General features: G+C 38.8%; 1 protein-coding gene across 8 annotated transcripts in view; it reads left to right on the top strand.

Moving 5' to 3' along the window:
• Positions 1 to 10,330, top strand: part of agbl3 (AGBL carboxypeptidase 3) — a 55,378-nt gene extending 45,048 nt beyond the window's left edge. For 7 of the 8 annotated variants that reach the window (XM_008110795.3, XM_008110797.3, XM_008110796.3 and 4 more), the window contains 4 exons: positions 1,921 to 1,951; positions 4,971 to 5,182; positions 6,916 to 7,153; positions 9,774 to 10,330. In XM_008110795.3, the coding sequence (XP_008109002.1) occupies positions 1,921 to 1,951; positions 4,971 to 5,182; positions 6,916 to 7,153; positions 9,774 to 10,020 (728 nt within the window). In that variant the 3' untranslated portion in view covers positions 10,021 to 10,330. Of the gene's footprint in view, positions 1 to 1,920; positions 1,952 to 4,970; positions 5,183 to 6,915; positions 7,154 to 9,742 lie in introns of all 8 variants that reach the window. The other variant, XM_008110799.3, reaches the window with a different exon arrangement.
• Positions 10,331 to 12,679: the final 2,349 nt, after the last annotated feature.

Below are 12,679 nucleotides of genomic sequence, written 5' to 3'. Positions count from 1 at the left end.
ATGGGATTTGGACCTAGGTTTCCCAGAATCCTAAACCAGCACTCAAACCTCTACACAGTACAGCCTCTGGACTCAGTACATTTCCTTTTCTATTTTGTAATAAAAATGTCAACTAGGAGGATAATTTCAGGGAGGGGAGGGGAGAATAAATCAGGAGGAAATCTAAGGATTCTGCAGTGTAAGGCAATCTAGAGACAAAGCCAGAGAGGTCAAAATAACATTTTAATGACACTGAGATATTTACAAGCGTCAGCTGTTTAAGGAATTGCAGTCAGGTGATTTTAAACTTGAAATAGTGCCAGAACCCAGCACAATCACCAAATAAATTCTATGATGTTATTTATGTTACTGTTTATTTTCATTTTCTCACTTTTTTGTTTATAAAAATAAAATTGCAAAGAAATTAAATTCGCTGCTATGTTCTTTAAATAACAAAACTGTACATAGTAAAAACCTAAACAAAACTTGTAAAGCACATCAAATTAACACTCCATACTTAAATGCCTACCGAAATGAAAGACATGCAGAACAAGAGGCCTCTTTTTGAATGGAGTCCAAAGATATCTGCTGACATGCAGAATCTGTCCCCTCAGCAGTGAGTCATCTCAGGCCGGCCACAATTTGGTGGGGAGAACAACAGGGGTTTTCCATGTTAAGCAGTGTGGCTTACTTACTGCCATCAGGCTGAATACATAGTATCTTTCTTCGAAAATAAGCAATACGAAACTGGACCACCCTGCTCCAAATGATCATCCTCAGAACTGGCATTTGACCATATTGGCTGGCAGATTTTGACAGTTGTAGTACAAAACTGTAACTTTTTCTAGCTATGTAATTTGCCTGAGGTTTTTTCTAAGGTTCAACTGTATGAATACAATTGCAATTTAATTGTATTATCCAGGATTGAAACTAATCAATTTTACAGATCACAGCATCATCTAGGGCAGAACTTCTTTAACTTTTTCAACTTGCGACCATTTCCCACCTGAGAAATTTTAATGTTGACCCCCAGATATAGGTATATAAAATAGGTATAAAATCAAACATTTACTGATTACAAACCAGCATTTGCAAAGCTTACTAAACAGTATGATTTTCTTGTTTCCTGAAGCATCATCTGCAGACTTCACTGTAAACACTGCACAACAGATTTGTGTAAATGTCTGAAACAGCCACTAAATGATATTCAGAAAACTTTTACTGCCTGCCAATTTTTGTGACCTCGACATTGAGCAAAGGGGACTCCATTTGGGATCAGAAACCAGAGTTTTAAAAGCCCTGCTCTAAAGTACACAGAGCAATCTTTCTGGATTGTGAACCAATTCATCTTTATTTTTCTCTTTATTTGGAGAGGATTTTGCAAGGTCAGCCAGGGCTACTCCTTTGTTGTTGTGTGCCTTCAAGTCATTTGCAGTTTATGGTGACTCTAAGGTGAAACTATAATGGAATTTTGTTAGTAAGATTTGTTCAGAAGGGATATGCCTTTGCTTCCCTCTGAGACTAAGAGAGTGTGACTTGCCCAAAGTCAGCCAGTGGGTTTCCATGACTGAGTGGGGATTTGAACCGTGGTCTCCAGAGTCATAATCCAACATTCAAACCACTATACCACACTGACTCCGCCATTCTTTTCCACTGTAGAAAATAACTTATATGCCCAATGTGTGGAAACTGAAGGTGCTTTTATATAATCTAGAATGTCTGAAATTATTATAAGAGATCTTGTATTAGAACTTAAGAGCATATGAATCGAAGCTGTAAAATTAGAGTTCTCTATTTCAGTAATACACCAAGTCCTAGTGATTAAAGCTGATAGCAAACATTTCAGAGAAATTAACATTTATTATGGGAAGACAATAACTTGTAAATAACACATTATTTCCAGTAGTATGTAGGCAATACTTTTTTCTCTTTTACTTACAGCCTCTCTAATACATGTGGAGAGACATCCAAGGTAGGAAATCTTTTTATTTGTGATGAGCATTTTTTTTCTTGTAGATTTTTCAGGCTGTAGTTCTGTACACCCTCTGAAGAGTAAGTATCATTAACCTCTGTGCAGCTTGCTTCAGATTATATTAATAGTCTCTTGTCTTTCGAAGAGTATGGAAGTAATGTGATACAACATTTTTCTGTTTTCAATAGTGAAGATGATTGCTTTGTGGGCAAGAGGGGTGAATATAGAATAGTACACTATTTTTAATGTAATGCTTGTCCTACTTTCATCTGCATGAAACACGCTTTATATTATAAGCTTTAGGACAGGAATTGTGTTATTATTTATTAAATTTTCAATAAAACTATAAATTTAATTAACCATTATGATAGGTAAATCACTTAAGCAACTTTAAATCAAATAAAAGTTGTCTCTGGTTTATAGGCACAGATTCTTTATACACACACACTTTATACACATACACACATCTGCTTAAAATTGCAGATGATGAATACTGTCTTAAAAGTAAGATTGCTAATAAAGTTAAAACATTTAAGATGGAGTCTTAAATGTACAGATACATTTAAAACACATTATTCCTGTTCTCCTATCCATTTATTGTTTTTTTAAGCAGCCCATGGTATCTGTCAAGGTCAGACGCCAGCCAATGGACGAAAATACAGTTTATTGTACAAACAACTCAAAAAAGCTCTTAAAACAAACACAGGAGCTTGCGACACTTAAACTTCAGTGTGAAAAAGACATTTAAACTGAAAAAACTCCAAAAAAAACCAAACTGGAGAATAATCCGGATTATCCAGAGATATAATCCGGATAAAAACCAAACTGCTTAGATTCAGCTCAAAATTGCAGGACAAAATGGATAAGGCAAAACAAACTACAAGCCAAATTCCCAAGGAACCAAAATAAACAGAATCCCAACTGGGTTACAAAACAGAGTTTAAAGATTCAAAACAAACAGCGTCCCAAACCGGGCCGAACTTTGCCACCGGAAGCAGCGCAAACAACCCGGTGCCAAAAACAAGCAACAAAGAACAAAGAGTTACTGCAGGGTCAGAAGCCAAGCCAATGACTCGTAACTGCAGAACCAGGAGTCAAGCCGGAATTGGGAGCGGAGCGTTACTTCAGGGTCAGGAACGAAGCCAGCGGTCGGTAACAGAGAGTACTTACAGGATTGAGAACGAAGCCAAGCCAGAATAGGGAGCGAAGAATAATGCCAAAACGATGTCCTGTCCAAGGTCCAAGATGAGAAGTCATCACAGCAAAGTCCTCGTCAATGGGTTGACACAAGTAGCCAAAACGACGGAGGCGAAGTCGGTTGCACAGTCTCAAGCCAGTCTTCAGGAACACGAACACGAAATCCAATGGCACCCAACAACCACCTTGCCACACGCAAGGGCCCAATGGCCAAATGCCCACAATTTATTTACAACTCTCTTCAGAACTTGAGCTGGGCACCGCCCTTCCCACAGGTTGTTCCCATTCCTCATCTGAGCTGAAACCACCCTGCCGACGTCCAGACCTACCCTCAGCTGTGGAACTATCCCCACTCCTCCAATTAGACCACCTTGGGTCCGATCCTGAAGGACCCCACGTTTCCTCAGCGTCCCCATCACCAGTGAGCCCAGCCTCCCCATCACAATCCTCTGGAGCGCGTGTCCACTCCATGCCATCCTCTTCAGCCCGTGCCACATCCCCAACATCCATTTCAAGCCCCTCATCCCCTTCAAAACCCTCAAATGAATCCTCATCTGTTGATTCCTCAAATATCTCTTTAAGCCGCTTTCTCTGTAACTCCTCAAATGAGTCTTGCTCCAGAGGAGTCTTTCTTCTCTTCCTGCTACTATCAGTAGTATCATTGACCCCAGAAGGCTCATTCACCAACAGTATCTCAAACTTACTGTCCATCATCACATGTCATATAAATTTATTTTCTTCCTGTCATATGCAGAAAGATTTAAATACTCCAAAGACATATATTCTCTCTTGGAAGCTCAGAGTAGCTCTGATTAGTACTTGGACAGCAGATCTTCAACAAACACCAGGTCCTTTAGGCTTATTTTAGAGGAAAGAACTGGCAAAATCACCTCCAAGTATTTCTTGCCTATAAAAGCCTATGAAATCCATGGGGTTGCATAACCTGACAGGTGGCTTGAAGGTACACACACACACATACATATGAGTCATAAATTGTATCTGTTCCTCCTGGTAATACTGGATTAGTACTTACAGGATGAATATATGCTTTCTAGGCTTTTGCCTAAAAGGTTTTGCTTACTTAGGCCAGGAGTGGACAAATTATCACATCCCAGGCTGCTTCAGACTCCTCACTTTGACATTTTTCTAGTCATCTCCTAATAAAATGGGAATTCCTCTTTTAACTAGGCTATAACAGCCCTGTTAACAATTGCATCATTCCAAGAATGGGAATTCCCCATTTAAATGGGCTGCAAGAGCTCTGTTAACTGTTGCAGAATTTAGCATCAAATACTTGTTTTTCACAAGCAGAAGTGAATTTCTGACCACATAACTTTTTTTTTCTTTTGGGGCCATTGTTGCATTGTTAGCAAACCTCCCAAGGGTCTAGAAGCACAAAAGGAACTGCTAGAGCCAACGTTTTTATCCTTAATATTACTCCAGTAATCATTCACTTGTACAACACTACAGGAAACATAAAGAGATAGAGCTGTTTATAGAACAGCTTTTGTCTGTAAATAGACATTTAATAACATGCATCAAAACCTTTCTCATATCCATGAGTTTTGTGGCCTCACCATCAGTGAAACCAAACATATCATATTACTAAGGGTGTGGAATCATTTTCCAACTTCGGACACTGCATTCTGACATTATGTCAATATTGGTCATACATCGACTAAACAATAATAGGCATTTTATGTACCATGTTGGATTAATTTCTTGCAACAATTGCTTTATTGTATCTGTTAATTTTCTTATATTCTGTATTTCAATATACTTTTGCTTGTTCATAAATAAAAATGGCTATTATCTGTTTCAGTTCCATGGCTTTATCACAGACTAATGGAGAAAACCACTCTGGAAGGGGTTATATCACTTTGGAGCTGGGAGGAAAAGAACTACAAAACATAGCCCTGGCTCAAGGAGCACGTCTTAATTCTCCATACAGCAGAGGTCCAACCTGGAGATTAGAAAAATGTAAAGCTGGAAGAGCTGCAAGTTGCAAAGAGAAAACATCTCCACAGATCAAAGGTTTTTATCATATTTGAAATCATTAACAAAATTGACTGGGTCGACCTTCTGGAAAAGAAAGGTCTTAAGTTGTGACTTGAATTCTGATAGCTGATTTAGCTGTCGGAACTCTTCCAGAAGGTAATTCCACAGTCTTGGGGGGTCTGACGAAAAAGTACTCTTGGTGACAGTTGCCAGTCAGGTTCTGGCTGATTGAAGTTGCTATCTCCCTAAGTGTCCAGGGTGGATTATACAGCAGAAGGTGATCCTTAAGATGTATCCCTGAAATTCAAAGAAAAAACCATCATGATTGCATGGGAGGCAAAAATATATGCCAACCTCCAGGCATTAACAACTTCTGTTAGCCCCAGTGATCATATATAACTATGGATGATAGGAGTTTTTACAGGATTACATCCCTGCCTGTTATTAAAAAGCCTCATGAAAGAAGACATGGAACACAAGTTAATAGTCCTACAGAACTACTTGCAAGCCCTAGCACATCTGTCGACATCTTTGAGGCCCATGATCCTCTTTAATAACCCTTCCACTTGGACTTAATAATAAAGATGGAATAGACACCTAAAATAGCTGAAAGGGTAGAATTAGTTGCATTACTTGAAAAAACAAAAGATGAATTTGACAGCCCTTATTTGCTTTTCTTATCAAAAAAACCCTGGTCAAATGAATCCTAATCTGTTATCTAACTAGACGGTTTGCTTTGCCTAACCATACATCTTTTGATTTGTATATTGCTGAAATCTTGGAACACCCCTTCCTGAGATCAGGCTTTCCAAATCCTCTAGATAAATTTGCTTCCAATCTACTTATTGGAAGCTTCAAATTGTGATTGTAATGGTCACAGATAAGATGGGTTACATTAGTTCTCCAACAGATATGATTAAACCACAAGATTTAAATTGCTAGAAAAAAGATTTAGAGAAAACATTGTGGGGGAAATTCCTGAGAATAGATATTGTTTTAAAGTGGAACAGATTATCTTGGAAAGTTGTAGGCTGTCCTTTGCTAGAGATATCTAGAGGCTGGCTGGCCTTCAGATTGTGCATTAACTGGGATTTAACTAGATGGCCATTAAGGCTATTGCAAATCTGTCTTTTTATTACTCCCTTTTCCTGGGATTGATCCTTGTTCTGTAAGGACTGCTTTGCTTCCTGCTCCTCGACTAAATGAAGTGTAACCAAAGCTTTTGCCGACAATGGAAATAAATTGCAAACACAGGGTTTTATTGACAAGATTTGTTCAGATGAGGTTTGTTTTTGCCCTTTCCTGAAGCTGAGAAAGTGTGACTTGCCCAGGGTCCACAGTAAATTTCCATAGCTGAGAAGGGATTCAAATCCTGGTCTCCCACAGTCCTAGTCCACTATATCAACAGTAGATGGTTTTAAAGAGAGTCACAACAAAGTCAAGAGATGTTCTTTAATTAACATACTCCTAATTCTGAATGGTACAGTTTTTCTGAACATTATGTTGAAACCATAAATATCTCCATTATTTGTTTTGCTGTTACTTCATCTATTATCCATCAACACTTCATATGTATAAAGTCAGAATTCCTCATTCCAAATGCATTCATTCATTAATACCTCACAGCAGAATAATATTGTTAACATTGGATGTTGGGACTCCACCATGGTGAGAGTAGTGTCTCAAATTGCTATCTGGAATTAATAAAGCTTTGTAGGCTTGTAATTTCTTTCTTTCTTTCTTTTTCTTTTTCTTTTTCTTGATCCCAGGTCTCCTTGAAAACCTCAACATTAGTTTAGATGGAAGGGAAAGGAAAGGAAAAAAGTGGTCTCCACCAGGTTACTCTAAACCTGACAGAAACAGTGCAGACTGCCTTGAAGGTCTTAGAGTGAATGGGTCTTCTCATACACAAGATTGTTTACAGCTCTCCTTGCCTTCGGTATCAGAGGGAAAGTATGGGCAATCCCCTGAAAAATATCAGAATTCTAAATCATTAAGTGAACACCGGTAAGTGAAGAGTAACTGCCTGTTCAGTGCAAATTTGGATGCTTCTGTCCAGCCTTACAATGATTCCTGTTTAAACTGAAATAGAGGTTCGAATACTTGAAGGTTACTTACGAGGTGAAAGATTTTGATGCCAGTGTATCTAAAGTGGGGTAGCTTGCACTTCCCATGCTGCTCCTTTTTGTCATGTACAAGTTTCTTCATCATGCTTGCAAAATGTGCCATGCCATGCTGATCGACCCTCTGAATCCACATTGCTATTCAGGAGACACTAACGAAGATACTTTATGTCTGCACAGATAATCCACAAATGGCTATCACATGAATCTTGTCTCTGCACATGAATCAGTTCTAAAATGATCTACCTTCATGCGTTTTATTACAAAAAAAAATCTGTGCAGCCTATTCCTTGCGTTATGGTGCTACTGGAGATGTGTGTCTTCAGTGGTAGCATTGTCGAAATATTGTATAAATGAAACATAGCTGTGATATTAATTCTTCTGTGAGTTTTTAAAATTTGTCCTTAGTGCACATAAAACAGTGTTGAATAGGGACCACTTAGAACAATGGTTGCCCCTATGCAGTTAAGCAGCCTTTCCACAATCTGGTGTTTTCTGGTGTCACAAGCCTTTGGCGCAAGATATTTCAACTACATCCAAGAGGACTTCACTCCACACTTAGAAATAAGACACAGAATTTCCAGGTGCCACAAAAAAGGATGCATCTACACTGTCAAATTTATGCAGTTCGACATTACATTAATTGCCAAGGCTCAATGCTATGTTTGGTGAGGTACCAGCTCTCTTTGGCAAAGGCTAAGAAACTTGTAAAACTCCATTAATTCTACAGTGTAGATCATAGGTTCCCAAACTTATTTGGCCTACCACCCCCTTTCCAGAAAAAATATTACTTAGCGCCCTGGAAATTTTTTTTTAATTTTTTTTAATAGCAATTAAACAGAAAGATATATGTACCTGTGGCCATCACCGTTCCCCTGGATTGCTGCAGCACCCACCAGGGGGCGGTAGCACCCACTTTGGGAATCACTGGTGTAGATGCACCCATAGACAACTACAGTAGAGTCTCGCTTATCCAACGTAAACGGGCCGGCAGAACGTTGGATAAGCGAATATGTTGGATAATAAGGAGAGATTAAGGAAAAGCCTATTAAACATCAAATTAGGTTATGATTTTACAAATTAAGCACCAAAACATCATGTTATACAACAAATTTGACAGAAAAAGTAGTTCAATACGCAGTAATGCTATGGAGTAATTACTGTATTTACCAATTCAGCACCAAAATATCACGATATATTGAAAACATTGACTACAAAAATGCGTTGGATAATCCAGAACGTTGGATAAGCGAGTGTTGGATAAGTGAGACTCTACTGTATCCATCAGCTATTCGTAGCCTTAACAGTAATCATGATATGCAAGGCTAATGGGAGAAGTAATCAATGACATTTGAATGAAATCTAGTTGAGGGAGGGGGGAACAGACTGAAAAAGCCATTCATATGGAAATGGCAACACACCACAAGCATCAGGATCAGATGGGATAACAAACTTTTCCTAAAGATTCCTAAAGATTTGAAGTGGCCTGGAGAAAAACCAAATTCAGAGAGAGTTGTCATGAGGAGCTGTCTCAAGTAATCTCTTCACCAATATATGGTTTATCTGTGCAGAAGTTAGATTGGGGGATTGGTAAAGACACAGGGAAGGAAAAGTACCTGTTTATAAATACAGTGGTTTTAGAATGTGTAGAAGAGTATAAGTACCACAGGTGACAATGGGCTAGATCTACACTGCCTTATATCCCAGGATTTTATCTCTTATTATCTGCTTTGAAGTGGATTATGTGAGTCTCCACTGCCATATAATCTGTGATGAGACAGGGCCAAAAACGGGGGGGGGGGGGGGGGATTCAGGGAAGGGGGATGAAGCTTTTTTTTAGCGAATCATGAAGAGTAGTTCCATAACGCAAAATAATTTAGAAATCAGGCTCCATCGATAAACTTCGGTGGACACTCAAGACTGATAAACTTCAGTGAACACTCATGGGGATTTGGTTAACCAGTTAAAATTCATAAGTAAACCAGATTTTTTTAAAAAATATCTGAAAATGTTTGGGGAGGGGGGTTGGCTACAGCCCTGTAAGGAGATCCTGGGATATAGGGCAGTGTAGAAGTGGCCAGAGAGGTCAGGGCACCTATGGTTCAAGAAACAACCTTGGTGAAGATAACTATAACAATGATATTAGCAGAAACAATCTCGGTTGACTAAAAGGATAGGTGATAGCAGGCAATGCTAGGAAGAAGTGGATTCTGTTTATCAGTGACACTGTACCTATGTATAACATCGGAACGTGAAAAGCAATCTCTTCAGCAAGTAATTTGCTTTAGCAATACCTTTCCAAGGATTTACACTTGTAAATGACTGGTTGACTAAATAGTATATGGAAAGTGTGCCTTCTATTACAAATACATTTTATAAATGATGCCCTACCTGGTAAAGAAACTTATTGTAAATTTGGTTGGCATACACATGGAGGCTATAATGTGATAATTTTGTGAATTTGTTCCTCAAGAGATCACAGTTAATTTACTTCGTCTGTGCAGACTGCGCCTGGCTACACTACCAACGGCAAAAGGGCCCAAGACAATTTTACTGAAACAATGCAAAGATGGAGAAGCGTCAAGTTCTGCGACATTACCACAGACACAACCAAAAATGTCATCAAAAGCTTCACTGTGTCAAAGTGGGAGCAAATTTATTTCTAAGAGACGGAAAAGTGAGGGGCTGAATTGCCAGACTTCAGTGCAAGATGTTTTAGCTCCAAATGAGAGGATTTCTTTCCCTGCTTAGAGACATATGCAAGTTTTTCTAAAGGGACCTGAAAAGGCAGCACATAACACTGCAAAGGCCCTACTTAGTGGGGATATCTTCAGACATCATATCTTCCAGCTCTTTGGCTGTAATGATAAAGAAAATATAGAAAAGTGTATTCAGAATAGAGCAGTTGCCCTGCCTACAGACATGGAATCAGCAATCTGGGATTTCATCCACAAGTGCTGCTGTGACAGATAAAAGCAAAACTGAAATAGGAATTGCTTTTTCCAGAAAATATCTTGTTGGCAAATTTCACAGGGAAACAAGTTTTCATTTCTCAATTTCATCTCATGTTTAAGGACGTTTTTTAAAATAATGTGATTAACTTTTTGAAAGGGATAAGTGGGATTATGTTTCTGCTAGACCAATTTTAAACGCCTCCTTCGGGCTGTTATCATAAGAGAAAATGTTGGGCCTATAAGGATAAATTATGGAAGTCCCCATCCTGGGGACATGGCTCAATTGGAGACTGGAAACACAGTTTAAACTGATGCCCCACACAAACATTAACATCAGTATCATTCCCTATGACTGATTCAGGTAGATCAATATAGCTAAATTCCAAGCATCTGTTAAAACAACCCAAAATGCTTGTTTTAAGGAGTATTAATGATTTTCCCACACAATTCAAGGGCCAGTTCCAGTAATAGTCTAAGAAGACTAGCCTACATTCACACTTCTAAAAATTGGAAGGGAGTCATCTCCCATAACCATGTTTAATTTGAGCATAATTAACCTAAAATCTAAAAGGAATCTATATGCATACAGTAATTATGAGGACCCAATGTACCTGTTCTTTTCACTACATTTAAATCAGTATAAAAGTCTGCAAAGAGAGCAGGGAAATCTCATGATATTAATATTTTCTCATGGAAATTTTAAGTTGCCTTGACTCCTGATAAGAATATTAAAGAAAACCAGAAACTGTGGACAAAGGCTGCCTACCTCAGTTGAAATAACAACGTAGGTGTGGTTTAGTGTAACTTCCAGTTGTCGAGACTATATCTGCTCATAGGGATGACCTCAAAAATCTTTATTTTGACATTGAGACTGCATTCCTGTGGTGCCTGTCCAAGAGATCACATGAATGTTTAACTCTCAGGTCCAACCTTGGAATTCCCCTTCCAGTCCCTATTGAGATTTTATTAGCTCATACCTGCACAATGTTGGAGAGCTGCTATCAAAAGTATTAGAAAGGGCTGAATTGAGGATCTGTAGGATTCAAAGCTTACTTGAGATCTGTCTACAGTGGTAAATTGTACTCCACTCATAGCTGCCTTGACCCTGATACACAATGCATGGCCTTTAGCAGTGAAAGCATTTATTTTAGGCAAGATACCAAAACTTGCCTCTTGCTCTGCAGTTTCCAGGAAAATCTGGCAGGTTGCTATGTCTTATAACGTGTGTACAAAGTACAATCTACATCAGGCCAGGGAAAGGGGCAAGACAAGTTCCTGGGGTGATAATCATTACCATTAAAAAGAAAGTCAAGTGCTAATTTCTGGGGAGTATGCTTTGTGGCATTACACATCCCTTTAATTTTTTGTGAATACCACAAACCTTGCTCTGAGTGGGGAGAGGTGGTTTACTTAGGAGTAAGTGAGTGGAGTCAGAGGAGAGGGTCATGGCACCAATGACAGACTAAACTCCTAAATAAATGGTTAAAAGATGTTGATTCAAATTTGGGGCGTTGACAGCGGCACAATTTCAATGAGGTACTAACAGGGTGAATTCAGGGTAGCTACAGATCCAAATAATCTGAGTGACAGCCAGACTATTTTAGTAGTACGTATAAGCAATCCCCTAATCTTCCAATATATTGTCTTTCAAGGGCAATGATAAATGTATGTCTGCCATAAAGCATTTCCCTCCTATTGCACCCAAGAAGAAAGAAATTGTTCAAAATAGGGTAAGAGGAGTAGGAAGCAAAGGAAGAAAACACTACTCCCCCTTAGTTCTGCTCTGCAGGCAGGAGTGCACTTGGACTATGAATGGGTTTTTAAAACCATATTTGGAATTTCAGTCTGCACATATAAGAATGTTTAACTAACCACTTCAACTGCCACAATAACTACTTGAACTGGCATGGCTCCATCCTGTTGAATCCAGGGATTTAGGGAGAGGTATTTGGCGTTCTGTATGTGTGGTGTGAAAAGGCCAGAATAGAATCTTTCATAATAACATTTCATATATGCTTCTGACACATTCATGTTTAGATTATTACACATAAGGGTAGCACTGTTTTCCTCAGAAAAAAAGTCTGGTGTTACTTCACAGATTAACAGAAGTACAATGACATAAACTTCCTAAGGCAAAAATCAATGCCACCTGCTATCAATCGTGAGGGCAGAAAGCTTCAAGACAGGTATGTATCCCAGATGTGAAACAGCAATGAAAACACAAGTAGCAAGATTAAAAGAGCACAACATACCGTATGGGTATTATTAAAAACATTAATGCTTTCAACCAGTTGTGTCAGCCACGTATAGAAAGCAAAAGGGACAGTGCTAGTAGTTGGAGTTGTACACCAGGCGGGCATCTCTGTAGAATTAATGTGGTTTGTTTGGCACTACTTTAATTGCAGTGGCTTAATACTATGGTATTCTTGTAGCTGTAGTTTGGTGTAGTACCAGCA

Source organism: Anolis carolinensis, chromosome 5 (assembly GCF_035594765.1).
Source record: "Anolis carolinensis isolate JA03-04 chromosome 5, rAnoCar3.1.pri, whole genome shotgun sequence".
NCBI lineage: Eukaryota > Metazoa > Chordata > Lepidosauria > Squamata > Dactyloidae > Anolis > Anolis carolinensis.
This window is presented reverse-complemented; position numbering and strand designations above follow the sequence as displayed.